The 25,722-nt window shown below is 42.5% G+C and overlaps 1 protein-coding gene across 1 annotated transcript in view; it reads left to right on the forward strand.

The window, feature by feature from the left end:
* The window catches only part of LOC120534650 (zinc finger protein 208-like), a 95,827-nt gene that overhangs the window by 20,033 nt on the left and 50,072 nt on the right, over positions 1 to 25,722 (forward strand). The window contains exon 4 of the mRNA XM_039762241.1: positions 5,514 to 7,343. Within this exon, the coding sequence (XP_039618175.1) occupies positions 5,514 to 7,343 (1,830 nt within the window). The remainder of the gene's footprint in view (positions 1 to 5,513; positions 7,344 to 25,722) is intronic.

A 25,722-nucleotide genomic window follows, 5' to 3' on the forward strand; every position in this document is an offset into this window, starting at 1 on the left:
CTCCTTTGGGCAAGGAAGAACAGGATGAGCACTGCCAGAACCCTACAAAATGACCTCCAGCAGGCCACTGGTGTGAATGTCTCTGACCAAACAACCAGAAAGACTTCATGAGGGTGACCCAAGGGCCCCATGTCCTCTAATGGGCCCTGAGCTCACTGCCCAGCAGCATGCAGCCCGATTGGCATTCGCATTGAATACCAGAATTGGCAGATGCACCACTGGTGCCCTGTGCTTTTTACAGATGAGAGCTGGTTCACCCTGAGCACGTGCCAGAAGTGAAAGGGTCTGGAGAAGCCATGGAGAACATTATGCTGCCTGTAACATCATTCAGCATGAGCAGTTTGGTGGTGGGTTAATGATTGTCTGGGGAGGCATATCCATGGAGGGTCACATAGACCGCTACAGGCTTGACAAAGGCACCTTGGCTGCCATTAGGTATCAGGATGAAATCCTTGGACCCATTGTCAGACCCTATGCTGGTGCAGTGGCTCCTGGTGCACGACAATTCCTGGCCTCATGTGGTGAGAGTATGCAGGCAGTTCCTGGAGGATGAAGGAATTGATACCATTGACTGGCCACCACACTTTCCTGACCTAAATCCAATAGAACACCTCTGGGACATTGTGTTTTGGTCCATCCAATGCCACCAGGTTGCACCTCAGACTGTCCAGGAGCTCAGTGATGCCCTGGTCCAGATCTGGGAGGAGATCCCCACAATACCATCTGTCATCTCATTAGAAGCATGCACCGATGTTGTCAGGCATGTATACAAGAACACAGGGGCCATACAAAGTGCTGCGTACAATTTTGAGTTGCTGCAATTCAATTTTGGCAAAATGGACTAGCCTGCCACATAATTTTTTCACTCTGATTTTGGGGGGGTCTTTGAATTCAGGGCTCTGTAGGTTGATCATTTTCATTTCCATCAAACGATGTGGCATCCTTTCGTTCCTAACACATTACCCAGTCTATATCAGTATAGATATCCAGGAGGATTTCTTTTTCCCATTGAGATCTGATGTGTTTTCAAAGTGTTCTTTTAATTTTTTTGAGCAGCTTATACGTATATATATATATATATATATATATATATATATATATATATATACACACACACACACACACACACACACACACATATAAACATATATAGCAAAATACCTGCACTTCGCAGCGGCGAAGTACTGTATTAAAATTTTTATGAAGAAGAAAATGAAACCTTTTTAAACTGTGGGACAATATACCAATACTTATTTGTTAAGGATCTCTTTGTATACCACATTGTGAGTTCGGCCCTCCGGTTGTAATATGACCAAGTTGTGCACGGAGCTTACTCTTGAGCATGTAACTTACAGTTGGCCATGTGAACAGTAATCTTGTCTCAAATCTCACAGCATGGATTGCTGCTGTCATAATCGGTTTGAGTTTCATGGTTTGTTTCAATTACGACAATATTTGCAGGATTTGTTGTGTTGAAGTGACATTCGGCATCTTATAAGCGTTGTAAGCACACAACCGGTTTAATCAATAAAATCACATCCAGCTTTTGAGAGTTTCATTCATAAACATCAAAGTCTCCACTACTGAAATCGTCACCTGTCAATCTTAGATGTTTAAGAGGCATTGGCGGTTGTCGAAAGTTGTAAAATATTTGGCCATTTCGGTACACTTGAAGGCAACAACCGAACAATTCAGCGGCAGCCATCAACTCACATGCAGATCCATAGGTGAAGGGCTTAAGCATTTCACTCTTCTAGTGCTCCTGTGTAGTATAATTATCTCCTGTACCGTCATCCGTCCACACCTTGAACCTGTCCCAGTCATTCAATACATAAGACAGAATGTTCCTCCGGATATCAAGACTGAGTCTGATATGGCCATGCAATATGTAACAAAGAGAATGGAAAAGGCAGGTGCCATCTCCGGGCATTGAAACCACTCGGTAAGTGACAGTTCTTTGATCGATGGTGATCACCTCGATAGACATGTAATGGGGGTTGGAATGATAAATGAAATGTGTACCTGAGCAATTTAAAGTAAGTCTAAAATACCTACACAATAACTATAATTGTAATAAACAATAAAAAAGCGGAGAAGCCGTGGATTAAATAAAAAGGCTGTAGTTATCAGTAGGGAGACGTGAATCCCGTGGCGAAGTAAGGAAGGGAATGTAGAGACTGGAGCGACGGACGGTCTTATATAGGCAGGCAGCCAACAACATGGGAGGCGTTGGGATGTTGAACCCAACGCCACCTCACACGGTGACCGAGCTGCAGGTTATGGACGTATATATGTACGTAAGTAGGATTCAGTTAGCGTTGGGAACCCGTGTACCAAATTTCTTGAAGATGGGCCCAAAAGTTAACAAAGACGGTTGAAAAGTTCAATATGGCGGCTGACAGTGGCATCATACCACCAAAATAAGTACGTAAATTGTTTTCGGTTAGCTCAGGGAAGCCGCCTACCAAATTTCGTGAATTTGGGGCCGTAAATAAGAAAGTTCAACATGGCGGACGTTGTTGACTGTTATGACCGTTATGCGTAGAATTTCAAAATGAAACCTGCTTAACTTTTGTAAGTAAGCTGTAAGGAATAAGCCTGCCAAATTTCGAGTGAGTCAGTGAGTCAGTCAGTGAGTCAGTCAGTCAGTCACCTTTTATTAGTATAGATATTTTTTATATATAGTGTGAAAGGATTGGATAGACACAGAAAGAGGTTTGAGGGCAGCTGCCAATATACTTGAATTATGGTGCTAAAGATGAAGGTTTGGTTTCTTGAACAATAGCTCTCCACAGACTTCAGTCCAACAACAGAACAAATTGACAGGCAATCATGGCGGTTTTAAAGCCGAACAGGGATGTGACATCCTCAAGTTCAGGTGAAATTTCCTGTGGTTGGTCTGCCGATGGAAAAAGAGGAAGGATCAGTGCACTCTGCCACCCACTGGTCTGACACGGGATTATCCCTTTGTGAGCCCTTCAGCTACCTTCCATGCACACATGTGTGACTCTCTCTCTCTCTCGCTCTCTCATCCGGAAAGTATTCACAGCACATCACTTTTTCCACATTTTGTTATGTTACACTCTTATTTTAAAAAGGATTCAATTCATTTTTTTCCTCAGAATTCTACACACAACACCCCATAATGACAACATGAAAAAGTTTACTTGAGGGTTTTGCAAATTTTTTAAAAAGAAAAAAAATGAGAAAGCACATGTACATAAGTATTCACAGCCTTTGCCATGAAGCTCAAAATTGAGCTCAGGTGTATCCTATTTCCCCTGATCATCCTTGAGAGGTTTCTGCAGCTTAATTGGAGTCCATCTGTGGTAAATTCAGTTGATTGGACATGATTTGGAAAGGGACACACCTGTCTATATAAGGTCCTACAGTTGACAGTTCATGTCAGAGCACAAACCAAGCATGAAGTCAAAGGAATTGTCTGTAGACCTCCGAGACAGGATTGTCTCGAGGCACAAATCTGGGTAAGGTTACAGAAAACTTTCTGCTGCTTTGAAGGTCCCAATGAGCACAGTGGCCTCCATCATCCGTAAGTGGAAGAAGTTTGAAACCACCAGGACTCTTGCTAGAGCTGGCCGGCCATCTAAACTGAGCGATCGGGGGAGGAGGGCCTTACTCAGGGAGTTGGCCAAGAACCTGATGGTCACTCTGTCAGAGCTCCAGAGGTCCTCTGTGGAGAGAGGAGAACCTTCCAGAAGGACAACCATCTCTGCAGCAATCCACCAATCAGGCCTGTATGGCAGAGTGGCCAGACGGAAGACACTCCTTAGTAAAAGGCACATGGCAGCCTGCCTGGAGTTTGCCAAAAGGCACCTGAAGGACTCTCAGACCATGAGAAACAAAATTCTCTGGTCTGATGAGACAAAGATTGAACTCTTTGGTGTGATTGACAGGTGTCACATTTGGAGGAAACCAGGCACCGCTCATCACCAGGCCAATACCATCCCTACAGTGAAGCATGGTGGTGGTAGCATCATGCACTGGGGATGTTTTTCAGCGGCAGGAACTGGGAGACTAGTCAGGATGAAGGAAAAGATGACTGCAGCAATGTACAGAGACATCCTGGATAAATACCTGCTCCAGAGCGCTCTTGACCTCAGACTGGGGCGACGGGTGGCCCAGACTTGAACCTGATTGAACATCTCTGGAGAGATCTTAAAATGGCTGTGCACCGACGCTTTCCATCCAACCTGATGGAGCTTGAGAGGTGCTGTAAAGAGGAAACTGGCCAAGCATAGGTGTGCCAAGCTTGTGGTATCATATTCAAAAAGACTTGAGGTTGTAATTGCTGCCAAAGGTGCATCAACAAATTCATATAACATATTTATGTTATATACAGTATAACATTGAACCATTCTAATATTGTGTAGGTCCTCCTTTTGCCACCAAAACAGGACTGACCCTGGCACCAAGATATTAGCAGCAGATCCCTTAAGTCCAGTAAGTTGCGAGGTGGAGTCTGCATGGATCGTTCTTGTTTTCTGGGGAATTTGCAGATCAAGTGAAAACCTTAAACACTTTGTCATGTTCTAAAACCATTCCTGAACATTTTTTGCAGAATCCATTATCCTGCTGAAGTAGCCCTCTTTAGGTAGGAGTTATGTGTCACATAACTGCCAGGACCCAAGGTTTCCCAGCAGAACCTCGCTCAGACCATCACACTGCCTCTGCTGGTTTTACTCCTTCCCATAGGGTATCCTGCTGCTGTCTCTTCCCCAGATAAATGATGCACATGAATCCGGTCCTCCACATAAATTAAAGAAAACATAATTCATCTGTTCAGGCCTCCTACTTCCATTACTCCATTGTCCATTTTTGATACTCATGTGCCCATGGTAAGCACTTTCTGCGGTGGACAGGGGGTCAGCATTGACACTCTGGTCTGTGGCTACACACCCTTGTATGCAGCCAGCCACGATGCACTGTGCTTGCTGATATCTTCCTCTCATAGCCAGCATTAAGTTTTTCAGGAACTTGTGCTATAGTAGCTCCTCTGTGGAGTCAGACCTGAGAGACTAGCTAGCCTTCACCTCCCACACCCATCAGTGTGCCTTGTCAGGAAGTATACACCCATGACCCTGTTGCTGGTTCACATGTTGTCCTTCCTTGGTCTGCTTTAGGTAGGTCCTAACCACTACATACTGGGAACACCCCACAAGACCTGCTGTTGTTGAGATGTTCTGACCCAGTACTGTAGCCATCACAACTCAGCCCTTTTCAAAGTCACTCAGATCTTCATGCTTGCACATTTTTCCTGTTTTTAACACATTACCTTCAAGAACAGACTGATATATAAATTATATATAGAGAGAGTGTGTACATTTTAATTAAAACATAGTAGTAGAGGTAACTAAGGATCTTTTTCGTTTTGTGCTGTAGTCAAATCAGTGTGTTAAGCAGAGAATGACTGAGCTTGTTTATTTCAACATAAATAACATCTCTTGTCAGGTCTCTAACAGTACTTTTTAAATTCACAATTTGTATTTCTACAGGTATGCAGAGCAATGGTAGTGCCTACTCATCTCAGACCTCTCTTCAGCCTAGATCAGAACAGACAACGGTGGATGAGGATATGAAGAAGTCAATATCTAGATTGGAGAGTCTAAAAGCAGACTCTTTTCAGAACAATGCTTTGCTTGATATGCAGTTCACAAGGATAGATGTAACCAATGTTAAACTACAGGTGCACAATGTAAGTTCATCCAGGCTGTCTGTCTGCGAAGAGCAGAGGGAAAGTTTTAATTGCAAACCTAAACACAAGGATCAGTTGAATCCTACGAAAGAAAAACTGTATGAGTGTACTGAATGTGGAAAACAATTTTCCAGGAAATGGCATCTCAAGACCCACACAAGAACTCACACTGGAGAGAAGCCATACCAGTGTTCTGAATGTGGCAAACGATTCACTAGCAGTAGCACCCTTCATACCCACACAAGACTTCACACTGGAGAGAAGCCATACTGCTGCTCTGAGTGTGGTAAACGATTCTCTGTCAGACAGCACTTTCAGAGTCACACTAGGGTTCACACTGGAGAGAAGCCGTACTGTTGTTCAGAATGTGGAAGGGGATTCTCATCTAGTAGTGGTCTTCAAGCTCACAGAAGACGTCACTCTGGAGAGAAGCCATACAGTTGTACAGAATGTGGAAAACGGTTTTCTTGCAGTAGCACACTAAAGATCCACACAAGAACTCACACTGGAGAGAAGCCATATTGCTGTTCTGAATGTGATAAACAATTCTCTGACAGTAGACGACTTCAAAGACATACTAGAGTTCACACAGGGGAGAAGCCATATGGCTGTTCCGAATGTGGCAAACAGTTCTCAAATACTACAAGTCTTAAGATCCATGAAAGAAACCATACTGGAGAGAAGCCATATTGCTGCTCTGAGTGTGGGTCACAGTTTGCTGGTAGGAACCAATTTCAGAGACACATCAGAAGCCACACTGGAGAGAAGCCATTTTCCTGTTCTGAATGTGGCAAACGCTTCACAACAAATAGCCAGCTTCAGATTCATACAAGATCCCACACTGGAGAGAAGCCGTACAGTTGTACAGTATGTGGAAAACAATTCTCCTGCAGCAGCAGTCTGAAGATACATACAAGAATTCACACTGGAGAGAAGCCATACTGCTGTCCAGAGTGTGGTAAACATTTCTCTGATAGCAGGTCCCTACAGAGACACAAAAGAATTCACACTGGGGAGAAGCCATACTGCTGTTCAGAATGTGGCCAACGATTCACACAAAGTTCCAGCCTTAAGATCCACAAAAGAATTCACACTGGAGACCAGCCATGTAGCTCTTCAGAAGGTGGGGAACAATGCTCAAATAGAAGTCTTCACACCCACATAACAAGTTATGTTAAAGAGAAGCTATATTGCTGTTCTGAATGTGGCAAACAATTCTCATATATTAGCCATTTACATGATCACACCAGAATTCACACAGGAGAGAAACCATTTCATTGTTCTGAATGTGGCAAACAGTTTTCTACCAGTGGTGTTCTTAAGAGACACACAAGAGTTCACACTCGGGAGAAGCCATATTGTTGTGCTGAGTGTGGTAAACGATTCTCTCATTGGAGCACTCTCAACAAACACAAAAAAATTCACACCGGACAAAAGTCTTTTTTCTGTGTGGCATGTGGCAAAGGATTCTTTACTAGGAGCCAACTTCAGGCCCATATGAGAACTCACACCGGAGAGAAGCCATTCTGCTGTTCTGCATGTGGCAAACGATTCACCACTAGCAGCATTCTTCGTTATCATATAAAACGTCACACTGAAGAGAAGCCTCATACTGGTGAGCAAGAAGAAAAATAACAATATGGCACTAATTACTGGAAATCTGTAAGGATGGGTTGGGGAACATTCTTTTGATAGATGAGGACTTGTCTATAATGACAAATAAGAAAGTCAGACTTTAGGCAGGCATACAGAAATTGAGGAGATATGATCAGAAACATGGACATAAGAACGTTAACTTGGTGACAAGATACAGTATGGAGACAACTCTTATAGCTTCACCATAACGCAGGCCAGATCTTGGTCCCAAATGTAGAAAAACAAACTAAGAGGGCTACCCTAATGTGGATTTTTTCATTGTCTCATCAAGGGTTTGTTTTTGTCTTGTACCTGAGATAGGTTTCAGAACTCCCCCACCGGAAGTGGATATGTGGTTTAAAATAGGAATGGCTGGGTGGATCTTTGACAATGCTCCGATTTTCCCTGTCATTACTCCCAACTTGACTAGAAGCTGTACAGCACCAGTGATAGGACCCCTTTAAAACACCTATTTTCTCTATCGGATTATCTGATTTCTGTCCATCCAGAAGCTGCAGATGAAGGAAGAAATTCAAAAAGACTTTTCAGATTGTCACTACAATTGAAACTTCAAGTGTGTTTAAGCCATTATCTGTGTCAAATGTTGAATACAGGTACAGTACATCAAAAATTAGTGCAGCGAGAGAGTGTTTCAAAGTTGACAAATGGGATCATTTGAATATCGAAAGGCAAGAATACAAACAGAAGCAGCAGCAAAACCTTCACAGACAGCAAAAGCAACCAATGAAGAACCACACAACACACGTAACGTGAAACCAAAGCACTTAAATGGGAAAATGAATCTGAAGAAGTAAGAATGGACAGATGGATAAGTAGATTCCAGAAAACAAAGAGCCGGTGTAAGTGTACATCAGTGTTCAAAACAAATACAATCTGATAACCAGTTATCATCAAGTGAAAACACAAAATGTCATTCAGAAAAAATTAGAAACCTATAAAACAATCAAGCAGAATTTGCCAATAAAGATGGGCTTTTGGAGTATTACTTTGGTGCCATAGATCTATGTTAGGAATACTGCAATTTAATACATGAAAAGCCTGCTGACAAAAGGTTCAAAATCTTTTTAGGTAGCATCCAAGCAATCAACATTAGCTTTTGCCTCTGTGGGTGCTACATTTGCTGCCCCTTCCATTAGGGGTTCATACTGCTTTAGAGTTTACAGTCAGATATGTCTTGGAACCGCATGCATCACGGGCCCTGACCTGGGGAATTCATTCAAGTTACTTGACGCTTCTGCACTGAGATAATATTGTAATGTTATCTGAAAATGTTTGAATTTGTTAAGGGAATCAGTGCATAGGCATTCGGCACAATGTCGCAATTTAAACAAGGCTAACATCAAGTTCGTGTGCAAATTGGGCAAATCGGCTTCAGATCCACTAGTGGCACTAAAGCACTAGCTGACTATGCACACGTCTAACTGAAAAAATAATTAAAACAATAGTACACGCTGAAACCAAGCCGGACCTGTTGTGACTGGTCTACAGATGTGCTACACTGTCCTCCATGACAATGTGTGTGTAATCTGATCTCTCACTCTCCTGCTGTATCACAATTTTGGGAACTTTTTGACTGCCTCTCTTGTGCATATAATATATTGCAGAAGACCAGCCTGGCTACAGACAGACACCAAGGACACACGATGTCCAAACACATGTTTGTTAATTTACAGTAATTTAGGCACAGCACACAGTGAACAAACTACCCACAGGGCTCAGTCCCTTTTCTTCCTCAAGTCTTCTGACACCTCCTCTCCTCGCAAGCTCCGTCCTCTTTCACCCGACTCCGGCTGCCTGAATGGAATGAGGTGGCCCCTATTATGTTTCTCCCAGATGAACTTCCTGCAGCACTTCCTGGTGTGGTGGAAGTGCTGATTGGGCACCCAGTACCACTGCAGATGCCTTTGGTTCATCTTCTGGCAGCACTTCCTAGTGGTGGCCCTGGACCTGAACAGGGTTGTATTTCCAAGCTCCCAATCCGTGCCTCTGATGTAATCCAGCGGGCTGCCCTCTTGTGCCCCGGGGAATATATTGGCCCTCTCCCGGTCCTTTCCTTCTCCAGGTGTCCCCTGTCATCTATCACTATATATATATATATATATATATATATATATATATATATATATATATATATACAGTGCATCCGAAAAGTATTCACTGCGCATCACTTTTTCCACATTTTGTTATGTTACAGCTGTATTCCAAAATGGATTAAATTCATTTTTTTCCTCAGAATTCTACACACAACACCCCATAATGACAATGTGAAAAAAGTTTACTTGAGATTTTTGCAAATTTATTAAAAATAAAAAACTGAGAAAGCACATGTACATAAGTATGCACATCCTTTGCCATGAAGCTCCAAATTGAGCTCAGGTGCATCCTGTTTCCCCTGATCATCTTTGAGATGTTTCTGCAGCTTAATTGGAGTCCACCTGTGGTAAATTCAGTTGATTGGACATGATTTGGAAAGGCACACACCTGTCTATAGAAGGTCCCACAGTTGACAGTTCATGTCAGAGCACAAACCAAGCATGAAGTCAAAGGAATTGTCTGTAGACCTCCAAGACAGGATTGTCTCGAGGCACAAATCTGGGGAAGGTTACTGAAAAATTTCTGCTGCTTTGAAGGTTCCAATGAGCACAGTGGCCTCCATCATCCGTAAGTGGAAGAATCTCGAAACCACCAGGACTCTTCCTAGAGCTGGCTGGCCATCTAAACTGAGCAATCGGGGAAGAAGGGCCTTAGTCGGGGAGGTGACCAAGAGCCCGATGGTCACTCTGTCAGAGCTCCAGAGGTCCTCTGTGGAGAGAGGAGAACCTTCCGGAAGGACAACCATCTCTGCAGCAATCCACCAATCAGGCCTGTATGGTAAGAGTGGCCAGACGGAAGCCACTCCTTAGTAAAATGCACATGGCAGCCCACGTGGAGTTTGCCAAAAGGCACCTGAAGGACTCTCAGACCATGAGAAACTAAATTCTCTGGTCTGATGAGACAAAGATTGAACTCTTTGGTGTGAATGCCAGGCGTCACGTTTGGAGGAAACCAGGCACCGCTCATCACCAGGCCAATACCATCCCTACAGTGAAGCATGGTGGTGGCAGCATCATGTTGTGGGGATGTTCTTCAGCAGCAGGAACTGGGAGACTAGTCAGGATAAAGGGAAAGATGACTGCAGCAATGTACAGAGACATCCTGGATGAAAACCTGCTCCAGAGCGCTCTTGACCTCAGACTGGGGTGACGGTTCATCTTTCAGCAGGACAACGACCCTAAGGACACAGCCAAGATATCAAAGGAGTGGCTTCAGGACAACTCTGTGAATGTCCTTGAGTGGCCCAGCCAGAGCCCAGACTTGAACCTGATTGAACATCTCTGGAGAGATCTTAAAATGGCTGTGCACCGATGCTTCCCATTCAACCTGATGGAGCTTGAGAGGTGCTGCAAAGAGGAATGGGCGAAACTGGCCAAGGATAGGTGTGCCAAGCTTGTGGCATCATATTCAAAAAGACTTGAGGCTGGAATTGCTGTCAAAGGTGCATTGACAAAGTATTGAGCAAAGGCTGTGAATACTTATGTACATGGGATTTGTCAGTATTTTTTTATTTTTAATAAATTTGCAAAAACCTCAAGTAAACTTTTTTCACATTGTCATTATGGGGTGTTATGTGTAGAATTCTGAGGAAAAAAAAATTATTTAATCCATTTTGGTATAAGGCTGTAACATAACAAAATGTGGAAAAAGTGATGCGCTGTGAATAATAAGTAAATAAATAAATTAATAAGTGAATATAGATGACTGCGGTAGGTTGGCACCCTGCCCAGGATTGGTTCCTGCCTTGTGCCCTGTGTTGGCTGGGATTGGCTCCAGCAGACCCCCGTGACCCTGTGTTTGAATTCAGCGGGTTGGAAAAAGGATGGATGGATGGATGGATATAGATGAATGAAGAAGAAAATGAAAAAAAGGAATAGGGAGAGAATCTGCTTCCTCACTGCTTTAAAAGCTTATTCTAAAATGTCATTGATCCTGCCAGCTTTTGAAAAATTTCTGCACAGATCCTCTAAGTGAGAATTAGATTCTTTCCCAGTTTCAAATAATATAAAACATCAGTTACCCACTGATTTAGAATAGGAGAGTTAGGATTCTTCCAGCTGAGCAAGTTAAGTCTGTGTGCCAATAAGTGAAGTAAAGTCAATGACAGTTTGTTTGTTCTTCTCCACTTTAAGCCCCTCTGTTAGCCCACCAATCACAGCTGTTAGTGGGTTAGGAGGGATTGTGACACCAATGCTGTCTGAAAGGCATTTAAAGATTTTGGTCTAGAATGGTGTACTCCTAAGGCATTATTAATTGTGACATTTGGCCCACCCTCTGTAACTGACGGTAATATTATCTCCATCCATCCATCCAACCCGCTATATCCTAACTACAGGGTCATGGGGGGTCTGCTGGAGCCAATCTCAGCCAACACAGGGTGCAAGGCAGGAAACAGACCCTGGGTAGAGTGCCAGCCCACCACAGGGCGCACACACACGCACCTAACCTGCATGTGTTTGGACTGTGGGAGGAAACCAGAGTTCCCAGAGGAAACCCACGCAGACAAGGGGTGAACATACAAACTCTACGCAGGGAAGACCCAAAGCAAACCCGGGTCTCCTAACTGCGAGGCAGCAGCACTACCTACTGTGCCACTGTACCGCCCTAATATCATCTCAATTTAGAAAAAAAAATCCAATTCTGTCTTAGTGGACAAGTTCAACACTTAATATAATTTTAGAATAAGCATGTTGAGCTTATCACTTGTCAACAAGCATTTTGCTACTGGGATTCTTTCACCTGTTCTTTAACAAATTTCACTTGCCGACTGCAAATCTAAATACCGTTTTCGTCCAGCATGTCCCATTTTAAAATTATGATGTTCCAGGTCTTGGAGAACTAGGGTGACTGGACAGTAAAGGTTGATAACCATTTTGATAAATACCAGTAATTCTAATAGGGATGCCACACACTACTAACAGTTGTGAGTTATTTACCTTGTCATTATTAATTTTATTTAAAAATTATTCATTTTTAATTAGCGGAAAAAATATTTGTTACTGGTTACCAAGTCTTATATGACTCTTAAGCATAATGACACAACTCAGACTTGACGCTGCAGTAGGTCATCGGTTTTACTGTTTCTTTAATATAACATCGCATTTCGGGACATTTTGTTCATTAGATTCACCATTACTTTGAAAATGTTGTCAAGGTAATGGACAGAAATATCGCTGTGTTTCAGCATTTAAGAAATACGTTTGGTCTCAAGAAAAGTGAAGCCAAAACTAAGGAAGGTGTTTTTGTTGGTCTTGAAATCCGTGAACTGATGCTTGACGAGGAGTTCAAAAGGGAACTGAAGCCAACACAATGAGCAGCATGGAAAGCATTCGTGCAGGTTGTCCAGAATTTTCTTGGCAGTCACAGAGCAGGGAGTTATGCTGAGCTTGTGGAGAATGTGCTGGTATCGTCTTCTGGTTTGTTTTCAGAATAAACACATCAAAACAGTTTTGGTGGGACAGAGTCCAAACTCCAACTATTGTCTTGATATATTGATATTCAATCGTGTCAATACGTCAATGATGTGTATTTCAAAAACCTGATGTGCTAGCTTAACTCCGATTACACATATGAAATCAGTGTAAAAGACTTAATAAAGAGCTCATCAGAAGTTCCCAGTTGCAAACAAAAAATATTTTTGTAGACCTGTGTTATCGACTCTAATATACTATTAACTGCTCTATTGTGTTTAAAAAGTTAGATTTTTTGGGGATGGGGGTTTATTTTTCTCTTTCTCTAGGGTCGGATTTGATCCTTTTTTTTTTTTTGTAATTTTGTGTCTTTGCTGTTCCTTTGTTTTCTCTGCAGTGATTTGGAAATAAACAGTTGCATCTGTTATTATCATCCTTTGTATAATTGAGCAATATCCCCTAATAATGTTCTCCTTTAAAAAAAAAATCTTACATAATACGCCACCGTGGCTGTCCGTTTGTCTGTCCAGGATTTTAAATCACCTGTAGCTCACAGACCGTTTAACCTGAAATTTGGTACACATATACTACGTGACCTCTGCTGTCCGCTTTCGGGGAGCTGATTTTTGTTCTTCTTTTTATTTTATTTTATTGTAGAATCAACTCTCGGCAGCACGAAACAGGGTGGCCATGCAGCGCATGCGTACGGGCGCCGTTCTTTTCCCTAATACCTTCGCACTCACTTCTTCTACCTTTTCATATCTTAAATCCTTCTTGAGGCACATTGGACACTTAAGTGTCAGCTTAAGTGAAAAATTAAGAAACACGTAGTAAGTTATTGCAACACGAACACTGACTTAATCAGTTTTAACGCGAAAAGATGCCGACGGAAGAATAGAAGAGGGCCGCTAGAGTGGAGAAAAGAAGAGCTGCTCAGGAAGCAGCAAGCGCATCAACCTCTGAGCAAAAGAATGATAAACGTACAGAGAAAGAGGATGAAAACTTGTTTTCACTGCACACGCCGTTACTGGTAAAATAATAATTTACTAGGGGGCTCTGCCTAATATTCACTTTGCTCGTCAGTCTCCGCGGCCGCTAGGAGTTCGCTATCTCGCGCATGAGCCCTTCATTTAGAGAAAGCGATTAAATTTAAAGAGTATAGGGAAGAGTATGTGGGGTGCGGGAGAAAGACAGTTTGGTCCTTAGTTATTATAGACAGAAAATCAGTTACTTGAGTATTTCATTTCAACTGTCTATTTTAAATAACAATGAATAATAAAACGCAGTTAAAAGTAAAAGCAGAATTAAAAATGTGATAAAACATAATAAAAAGTAAATAAAAAAAATGAATTACATTAATGCCTCGAATTGTAATTACCTTTATCTTCTGCCTTACATTCTGTAAACATTGCTGTTTTGCATTTCTGTATGTTAATTGTTCGGGAAACATCCTGAGCTTTGTGACATGGTGCATTATCCTGCTAGAAGAAGTTATCAGAAGATGGGCACACTGTGGTCATAAAGGGACGGACATGGTCAGCAACAATACTCAGGTAGACTGTGGCATTTAAGCAATACTCAGTTGTTACTAAGGGATCAAAATTGTGCCAAGAAAACATCCCCCACACCATTATACCACCAGCCTGAACTGTTGATACAAGGCAGGATGGATCCATGCTTTCATGTTGTTGATGTCAAATTCGGACCCCACCATCCAAATGTCACAGCAGAAACTGAGACTCATCGGACCAGGTAATGTTTTTCCAATCTTATGTTGTCCAATTTTGATGAGCCCGGGGGAACTGCAGCCTTAGTTGCATGTTCTTAGCTGACAGGAGTGTCATCCAGTGTGGTCTCCTGTTGTTGTAGCCCATCTGTTTGAAGATCTAACGTGCTGTGTGTTCAGAGCTGCTCTTCTGTAGACCTCGGTTGTAACAAGTGGTTATTTAAGTTACTGTTGTCTTTCTATCAGCTGAAACCAGTCTGCCCATTCTCCTCTGACCTCTGGCATCAACAAGGCATTTTCGCCCAGAGACCTGCCGCTCACTGGGTATTTTCCCTTTTTTTGGACCATTATCTGTAAACCCTAGAGATGGTTGTACATGTAAATCCTAGTAGATCAGCGGTTTATGAAATACTCCGACCAGCTCGACCACACCAACAACCATGTCATGTTTAAAGTCTCTTAAATCACCTTTGTTTCCCATTCTGCTGCTCAGTTTCAACTACAGCAGGTCGTCTTGACAATGACTACATGACAAAATGCATTGAGTTGCTGTCATGTGATTAGTTAATCAAATAAAAAATAAAGTGGCCGGCGAGTATATATGTTTTAGTTATTTGGCAACATCTTAGAATTCCGATTAGCAGTCCATAATGGGGAATAAAGAGCTGGTCTGTCCATATAAATGGTAGCGGGTATGTAATCAGTTGCTGCATTCATGTGCTCAGGGCAGAGGTGTGACCAGAACATCATGTGTGGGTGGGCATTTGGCTTGTCGGGGGCAAAAATATCCATCCATCCATCCCCATTTTTGTAGGGGGTCAAATAATAATATCAACATAGTTTTATATAACATATAAAAGCAAAAATTGTGGCATAAATCATAACCTATTGTTCAATAAAATTAACAGAGGTAATAGAACTTGTATTATTATTTTTTGTGAACAAATATAGAACTACATCTACAAGGTAAATATCAATAAAGTCAAATGTATACAACATATGAGAGCAAGAACAGAAACGTGGCTCATTGTAGTCATTAGGAAGGCTATAGGATATCAATTTCCAGTGTTTAAACTGGATATTATGGACCAGTCTGTGGTTACTCCTGGCAAATTCTGAAATAAATTATTTCATGTCTAGATGTTCTGTGATGTTTTTCTCATGTGCCAGAATGACTAAATTTCTCTTCCTTGAATGCAGCATTTTTTGGCGGAGTGGAATGAGAATGCGGTTCAAAGTAGAGAAAGAGCTTTCGCATGCAACCGAAGACACACCAATGATGAGTGCTGTGACACATAGCGAATGCAACATAGGGAAGGCCTCTTTGTACTGCTGAATGCATTTGCACGCTTCACAGAGATTAGCATCAGCTGGCAGTTTATTGATCAACTTTGTTTTTGCCACAGCCATTTCATTTTGCAAGCTCGTGCTGTTTTGCTCTGTGCCTGCAAGTGCCTGAAGAGGTTTCAGGAGAGAATGATCAAGAAATAATTGTGATTTTGGCAGGAGAAGCGATGTGGCCCTCAGTAATTCAACATTTCTCTGAGAGAATCTGGTCTCCATTTCCACAATAGCTCTATCAAGAATGCTGAACATAGCCCTTTTAAAAGTCTGATTAGGAGCAATTTGTTCATTAGAGTCACCATGCCCAAGCGTAGACACAACAATACTATCATCAAGCTGTGAGTTAACTTTCTGTTTCCTTTTGAACGAATTAGTAGGCCTACTTTCACACTGAGAGAAATGCTCCTCCCAGAATGAGTGGCTTCTCATCTCCTTCAGTGTGGCCAGTGAAGCTGTCACCACCTCCCCAGCTGTGCACAAATCCACTGCATGTGCCTGTAGAATTGCATTGGCTGGTTTCAGCACACCAAGCACATGAAGGAGGAATTTTCCTGTATTGAAGAAATTCTGCTTTTTTCATTGGGTCAAAAGACCACATGCCTCTATGCAAATGTCAAAAGGGGCAGTGTCAGCTTATGCTACCTCTGAGAGAAGCCCCCTTATAGCTTCCTCATTGTTGACAATGGACTTTGTGACATCATAATGACTGGTCCATCATATTTCTAGAAGTCTTTTCAGTGTGGGTGTATTGTATGTGTGTGAAACATAATGTCTGTGACAAAATGTGTTTAATGAATTTGACCAGTCAAAGAACTTCTTAGCCAGAGGTTATGATTCCATTGCATGTGTCACTGCTAAATGGACCTGGTGGTTGTAGCATTGTACATATGAAATGTACTTACTACCTTTGTTTTGTAACAAAGCCTGGACACCACGCCTTGCCCCAGACATGACATCAAAACACTGACACACTAAATTGTCTGGGCTGTAACCTAACTCAGAGAGATGTGACAGAATTTGGTTACAAATATATTCAGCATCAATCTGATTCAGTTCAATTAAGCCAATCAGGTGTTCTTCAGGGATGGAGTTCTGGATAAATCTAATTACTACAGACACAATCTCAATGTTACAGTGATCCCTGGTACCATCACTTTTAATACAAAGTCCAGGAGAGTCAGCTTTTTCATATTTGGTCCTGATATCTTTTACCAACATTTTGGCAAGATCCTCAATTATTTCATTTTGAACTACATTGGATGTGTATTTTGCATTGCCTGAGATGTATTTTACAATTCCTGCAAGTTTGGCATCTTTTTTGATTGTGTAATCAAAGAACTTAAGGAAAAATCCCTCCTCCCCACCTTCATGATTGTGACCACGCAGAGCCAGTTCATTGACTGCAAGGAACTGAATGGCCTCCCCAGTGCTTTTCACATAATATCTATTCTTTTCTATCTGGGTTGGACCCAGAAGTTGAACTATGCTTTCACCCGTCTCTGCCCAGCGCCGATACTCTTGCCATGCAGACATGGCTTTGACGCGGGGCCGGCTCTACACTGGGGCAAGAGGGGGCAATGCCCCCTTAAATAAACGTCCTGCCCCCTTAAATCAAACTTTTAGAGGTTTAGAAAGAAAATAATAGATTGCCCACAAACTGAATATGGACAAGATTTACCACAGTAGCTGAAAAATCCACTGGAAAAGGCACAAATGAGATGATAGGTTTCACCTCTTGTTCGCTCTTTCCCTCCGTGCTTTTTTTGTCCGCAGCTCACACAGCACTGTGACTCCGCAGAGATTCCCAACTCACCCTCCCCCCAGCTAAACATCCAATCACTGTTAGTATGCAAATGACCCGGTGTCAGGTTTCTCAATAGGCAGGGCAGAACAAAATGAGTTGTGCAACAGCGGGAGGCTTTGAGGAAGCAGCAAATCTCTGTCGTCAACATCATAGCGACTCGTGAGATAATTAACAACAACTAAAAAATACATCTATATTTGTACAGTCAATGGGGGACTAGTCCAGTGTTCTTCTCACAGTTTCAGTCTGGTAGAGAACTGTTTCTTTCTCGATCCCACAAGCACCACTGCTGCTGCATAGAACCGACTGGAGGACCTGTGCCTGTCTGTCAGACCCCGACACAAAGCCCCACCCCAGCTTTCAACTCTGCACTCAACAGTTTTCTCGTTTCATATACTGATGTAATCCCAGCGATTTTAGTAAAGCTTATTCACTTTCCACCCCAGCTTCCAGCAGCTCACAAAGGGAAAGTTAATGCTGTGAGATGCATCCTTTTTTCCAAGCTTTTAAAAGTGTGCGCTGCCCTGCCTGTACCAATAGCAGTAGCAATGATCAGAGACAACAACTAGCATGTCTACTCCTGTGGCATCAACAGGCACTGCTTCTTCTGTACCTCTGTCAACAATTGCTGCCCCAAAACAACCCGCTCAGCTACCCAGTGACTTAAATGGTAATACACCATCCCAGCCAATACTGGGTAGTTACCCCAAACGTGTATTTGGTGGTACAACATTAAGATCATTCAATCCTGCCTGGTACCACACACAACCGTGGCTGGAGTACTCTGTTGTGCGGGACGCATGTTTCTGTTTCACCTGTCGAAAATATGGCAGCTCTGTTAATGAGAGGGATGTAGTTTTACCTTAACTGGTTTTAACAACTGGAAAGCAGCACTTGATCGAGACAAGGGGCTACAGAGGCATGTGTCCAGCCACAACCATGTGCATGCTTCAACCTTCTGGACTGAGAGGACACAGGGGTGACAGTGGATCCAATGTTGGCTGGTAAAACACAACTTGAAAAAAAAAACATTACTATGTCAAGAGTATTGGTAGTGCTATAAGGTTTCTCTTTGTAAATAAGTTGGGGCTCCGTGGGACTGCAGAAACCTTGAGACATGATGCAGTGGGTAATGATGATGACATTGCTTCAGGTATTTTTCTAAAACTGATGGAATATACCTTAGAGAAGGATGAGAAGCTAGCAAGCATTGCTAAGGGTATCCCAAAAATGCAAAATACACATCTAAGGATATCCAAAATGAAATTATCCAAACACTGGCTGACATGGTGCTTGGAGAGGTCAGGAAAAAATATGAAAGTGCTGATTCTGCAGGGTTTTGCCTCAAAAGTGATGGGACCAGGGATAGGTGCAATGTGGAAAATGTGTCTGTGATAATACGGTTTGTCAGAAATTCCATGCCAGAGGAGCATCTTATTGGGTTGCTTGACTTGCAACAACTTGATGCAGAGTACATCACCTCTGAGATGCTGTTACACCTTTCTGATGCTGGCTACAGTGCTGACAGTATACTTAGCCAGTGTTATGATGGGGCTTCTGTGATGAGTGGGGTTAGAGGTGGTGTACAAGCTCTGCTCCCAAAAGAGCTTGACAGATATGTCCCATACATCCACTGCTACAACCACCAACTGCACTTAGTGGTTGTGCATGCCATGCAGAGTGAGCCGTGTGCAAAAAATTTTTTAGCCTATCTAGTTCACTCTACAACTTTTTTCACCACCACTATGTGCTCAATAAACATGATGCACCTTGTCTAAAAGGCTGCTTGAGATCAGATGGACAAGCCACTATGAGGTGAGGTGACAAGGTGCACTGTGGACAATCAAGAACAAATCCTTAGTATCCTATCTGAGATGACAGAGGATGATGATGCTGCAGTTGACCTGTGCACCGAGGCATCAGGCCTGCTATGCCAAATTAAGAGGCATCACTTCTTTGAGATTGGAAAGTTCCCAGTGCGGGGGCTTGGTGTCTTAAAACCAGCAAATGCTATTCTACAGTCTCAGTCAGTTGATCTGTGCAGTGCTTCTGAGGTTGTTAGTGCAGCACTGGACTCCTTAAAAAACATCCGTGAGGATGACTGTTGGGAGTGTCATCTCCTGCTGAGGATGAGTCACAGTCCAACAAAGAGAAGGAGAACAATGAGCAAACACCTGGGTCAAAGTGTTGTGCTCTCAACTTTGGGCCATACAGACTCTGGTGACCCTACCATTTCCCCCCATCAGTCTCTGAAAAGATCCCTGCTCAACATCCTTGACAGGGCCATTTCAGAAATGGAAACTAGATTTTCACACAAGAATATTGACCTGATGAGAGCCATATCTAGTCTTGCACCCAAATCTAGCGCATTTCTAGATCCCACCCTGTTGCACCCTCTGGCTGTGATGGCTGGCACTGTAGCAGATGTTGTAAGTCTGAAAAATGAAGTTCTTGTGGCAAAACAGATGCTGCTCAAAAAATGTTCAAAGGAAACAGACCTGTCCACTGTGTGTAAACTCCTGCAGGAGTACAAGGAAGCCTTTCCTGTGTTGCATAAATTGTATGGAACAGCCCTGGTAATTGGTGTGTCTTCAGCATCGTGTGAGAGTTCCTTCTCCACTTTGTCACGGGTCCTAACCCCCTATCGTCACATCATGTTACATAAAAGAAAGAGGAATTTGGTGATCTTGGACCATGAGAAGTCCATAACAAATAACTTGGATATGATGAATTTGGAAGAGTTTCTGCAAAGGGAGACAGGAGACTGTTGTTGTAGAGTGGATTGAGAAGAAGGAGAGCGGAGCTGCTCAGTTGGAAATGGAGAGTTCAGTTGCTTGCAAAACAAACAAGCTTAAAACAAGATAAAAAGTTCAAATGTTCTCTTCTAAATCTGTTGTGTTCTACAAATTAGTTTGAGAATTGTAGGAAAAGACATGGTGAATTTTTTTTTTTTTAATTACTATGCCAACCCATTTTAGTTTTGTAAATATTGGTTATATTGAGAGGTCTTATTTTATTCTTACCTTATCTTGCAAATATATTTGATATAGGCCATCCAATTAAGGTAAATGTCATGATGAGGAATATTTTATTTTATTTTTTGTTGTTTTATTTTTCAGTTTTCCTCCTGAGGGATTGCCACCTTATCGTGGTCAGGGGGTTTGCGTGCCTCAGTGACCCTAAGAGCTACACCAGCAGAAGCTTAGCCTTCAGGTGGGGCACCCAAGTTGGACAGGTCTTAGGGTAGAGGCCTGACAAAGTGCAATCCAATGACATGACAAAAACAGTAATCCAGAGCACCCCACTCCCCTTCCCGCCTCCGTCGCCACCATGTGCCCCCTTTACATTTCTGTCTGCCCCCTCATATATGCCTGTCTAGAACCGGCCCAGCTTTGACGTGCGGGATACTAGATACGTGTTTGTGGAAGCCACCACCGTCTTTTTCTAGAGCTTTTTTCCAATTAGTGTAGCCGTGTTTGGTGAATATGTCCTCGCGGTCCGATTTGGAAATAGTAAATTTGCGGCAGGCAAAACAAAAGCTGGCATCACGGACAAGCCATGGTCGAGACTGATACCAGCTTGCACTAAAACATACGAATGTCTTTCCAAATGCGCGCTTGGAATAATTAATTAAAATGGGCTGGGACGGGCTATCCATATTTAAGTCAGGCAGACCGGACTGTATATTTTGTTGAAGGCAGAGGTTTGGAGTACCCGACACGGGCGCAGAGCTGAAGGATTGTGTAGGCTTATCTACATCTTTTGGAGTTTCAGTTCCCGACGTGGGTGCGCTGTGTTGCGTGTTGGTAGCAGCGGTGCTGGGCTCAACCGTGGAGCCAGCAGCTTGCGGAGGGACAGAGGTTAAAGGTCTCAACTTTTAAATAAGCCACCTATGCATAGACTTTGGTGTTAGCAACCAGAAAATAAAAGAAGAATGGAACATGTACGCTGTTTTAATTAAGGAATGGTGGTCAACAGGTTCAAAACGTGCTGCAAAGTGAACTTTGAAAATAAAATGTTATTCTTCTCCAGAGTTTTCATTGGACAGACAGAGCATTTCGCAGGGTGGGCACGGCTTTTCTCTGGGTGGGCAGTGCCCACCCCAGCCCCCTCGTGGTCACGCCTCCGGCTCAGGGGCACTTCGGAGCTCCGAGGTGTCACATTTCACTTTTCTGCTCAAGTGATTTTCTAAACGGACTGTTCCAAATATTTGTTGTACTGCGGTGACGTCATCAAGCGCGACGGAAACACAGACGGAGAGAAGCTGCTTGTGTCTTCGGCGCGAGGGTTGAAGTGGACACGCGCGTTGTTCTTGCGGACTGCAAAACGTAATTACCGAAGATAAAAAAGCAGAATTCAAATGAATACAAGACGACGCAGTACAATCCGATGACAGGTACGTACTTAAATGATAAACTAGAGAAATAAATGGTACAGCAGCACCACCAAAGCTAACCAGAAACGGCGAGTATTGTCATGGAGCGGTTAGATTTTCGCCTGTATTTTAGCTAGGCCGGTCATGTTCTTTGTAGTCTTTCGTGCTTGTGCCTGCCTGGTTTTCTGATAACCCAGCTTGTGGTACTGATGACTCCTATTGTAAGAATTCCATTTTTTATTCTTTTCTTTTAATCCGCGGCATGTGCTGCTCTTAGCAGACTCGCTTTGCACAGGTGCTGTCATCAGCTAAGCCTTGTTTGTCTCGTCGCACCAGGCGTGCCCATCGTGTGTGTCTGTGGGCTCGCTCGCCTCACGATCGTATCGTATCACAATTCATTTTTAAAGCGCTCGGGGTACACTGTCTCTGTTTCTCGTTATGTGCAACACCGCTAGCGGTAACTACACCTTTCATAATATATGTTACGTTTAATGCCAAGTAAATTGGTCAGGATGCAGCAAAAGTACAAGAGGGAAAATATAATAGCCTTGGGGATTACCTTGTGTAGAAGTTTACAGCTGTTGACCTGTCGGCTGTATTCGTCATTAAAAAGGACATTGGATTTCTTGCCTCTTACTTTAATACACGAAACGCTAATCCGATTTTTAAATTTAAAGCACGTACATAACGGCATGATTCTCTTTGCTATAATTATGTCCTGTACCAGTAACGGCTGACTGCACGATAACGTTCAGTGAATACACCGGACTTACAGTTTTCATCCTCTTTCTCTGTACGTTTATCATTCGTTTGCTCAGAGGTTGATGCGCTAGCTGCTTCCTGAGCAGCTCTTCTTTTCCCCACCATAGCGACCCTCTTCTTTCTTCGGCATCTTTTCGCGTTAAAACTGATTAAGTCAGTGTTTGTGTTGCAATTACTTAGTGTGCTTTCTTTACTTTGTCACTTAAGATGGCACTTAAGTGTTCAATTTGCCACAAGAATGATTTAAGTTATGAAAAGTTAGGGGAAGTGACTGCGAAGGTGGTAGGGATGAGAACGGCGCACGGCCGCCCTTGCTGCGCGCTGCCGAGAGTTTATTCTACGATAAAATAAAAGTAAAAAGAGGAATAACCTTGGAGGTCAGTTGTCACCTCGAAAGCGGATTGTAGACGTCACGTACTACTGTATATGTGTACCAAATTTCAGGTGAATAGTTCAAACGGTTTGCGAGCTACAGGTGATTTAAAATCCTGGACAGACAAACGGTAGCGTATTAAATAAGAAGATTGGTGTGTGTGTGTGCATATGCATATAAAAAAATTGCTGATCTATGTATGTGTATTTATCGGTAGAAATCCAAAAAGGGAGAAAATGAGTCGCATATCTTGAAATGGGCGCTGAAAGCCAAGGAATAAAAAACTATCCGGTGTCATCATCAGAGGAAAATGATTAGACATACAGAAATCAGTCAATATAGAGCAAATGAGGACGGAGGGTGCAAGGGGTGGATTAGTAAGGTGAGGTTCAGAGGGTGCTACTATTGAATTATTTTTTTATTTGAATGTTGCTCTTTTTAAGCCTGTGTATACTGGGTTCAATTCCAAGTGTCTGTGTTATGGCGTTTTTCATTTGATAGTCACGATTCAGCCAGCTCTCTGGCACTCTTAGTGTTTGCCTTGACTCTCACTTGCACCGTGTGCCCGCTGGTTAACGTGGTATGTGTGTATATCAGAGACTTGGGGGGTCCTTCCTTCTGACGGCATAGTGACGTTCTTGTATGTGTGTTGTAAGTGCGCTGCATGGTGTACTGTGTTTCGTGTCTTGGCTGCAGATTTCTTGGTTTTGGCATTAAAAAGACCTGTCCGCAGAGTGATTCCTGGTGTATGCACTAGTTTAATGCCTGATCTGGAGAGGATGTATGCAGTGGTTTCTGATAAGACATGGTAATAAGGAAGCTGGGTAAAATAGGAGAGCAGATTAGTGCCAGTTGTTTTCTGAGGTCTGGGACGTCTTCTATATTTGATTAAAAAAAAAAAAAAATGGCACCACTCTCAAGCATGTATTTTTTGAATATTAACATTTATTAAAACAGAATTTAATGTACTGTAAGGAAAAAGGAGGCTCATTTCATTTTGCAGCCTTTCCTGTTCTTTAATGGATAAAATTAAGCAATGCTTTCTAGGCGGCTTTAGCCGACTCTTAATGCTTTCAGTCCTGTACGTGTTTATTGACCAGAACCTTGTGACTGTTTAGCTCGATCTGTCATTAGTAACAATACTTTTTTGGCAGGTGATACATTTAGAGCACAGTTGTATTTCTTTCATGAAGGAGAACATTGTGCAAGTGATAATCTATTTTTCACTTTTGAATAAAATAATTGAATGTTTGCACAAATACTGCATTTTTTAAACCCCCCAGTTAATCTGTCAGTCCCATCAGCAGTCAACCATCTAATCAATTATTAAAATAGTTTTTGCTTGCAGCCCTACTCTCATAGTAAGAATGCTAGTATTAACTTATAGTACACACACACACACACTCGGATCCCTTTGTGAGATCTGTATATGCAGAATACAAAGCTGATTTGCTCACTCACTCATTCTTCTGTTTCCTGTATAATTTAAAAGATGAAATTTAGAAAGATTGTACATCTAGGTAACTAAGAAAGAACAACAAAGGGTAATAATAATGCATTTAATAGGCACCTTTCTCAACTCTCAAGGTCACCTTACAATGAAATGAAATGACAATAATAAGATATAAAAACAAAGAGAACGATAAAATCAAATAGCAATAAGGTACAGAGGTAGTAGCAGACATCAAAGATAACCGGCAGTGACCGTGTTAAATTCAGAATTGGTATGCCAGTTTGAAAAGAGAAGTTTTGAGAGCAGTTTTAAATTGAGTTATTGAATCAATCTGACGGATATGAGAGGGAAGAGAGTTCCCGAGTTGAGGAGCACTATGAGAGACACTCGAGCTCCCATAGAACAGAGTCTGACGTGTGGTACAGAAAGTCGAGCTGCAGATGAGGATCTGAGTGAGCAAGAGGAGTGCAAGTCTGTAGGAGATCAGTGAGGCTGTGGAGAGCTTTAAATGTTCAGAGCGGATGGATACATTTTTGTGGGATGCCAGATAGAATAGCATTACAGTAATCTATACGTGAGGTGACTCGGGCATTAACCAATACGTCAGTACTGTGTTGCGAAAGAACAGGATGAAGTACAGAAAGTAAGGCTGAAGATGAGGATCTGAGTGAGCGAGAGGAGTGTCAGTCTGGAGGAGATCAGTCAGGTATTATTATTATTAACTAGGTGTAAGGGTATAAAGGCCACTACAATGCAAAACATAATACCTCACAAATGCTTTGACAGGTTTGATTGAAATTTGGAAACCTTCCAGAAAATTAGCTGACCCTTTTCTTATGTTTGATTTGTTGGCCATTTTTTATCAATAATAATACTGCAGTGAGTAGGCTATGCTAACCATTGGTAGTGTGCAGTATCGTGACGAAGACCAGAGAGCAGCAGCTCCAGACATCTGTTTGGGGTTTTCCAGTTGATATAAATTAATGCCGCCAGCAGAAGCGATAACAGGGTT

This window comes from Polypterus senegalus, chromosome 8 (genome assembly GCF_016835505.1).
Source record: "Polypterus senegalus isolate Bchr_013 chromosome 8, ASM1683550v1, whole genome shotgun sequence".
Lineage (NCBI taxonomy): Eukaryota > Metazoa > Chordata > Cladistia > Polypteriformes > Polypteridae > Polypterus > Polypterus senegalus.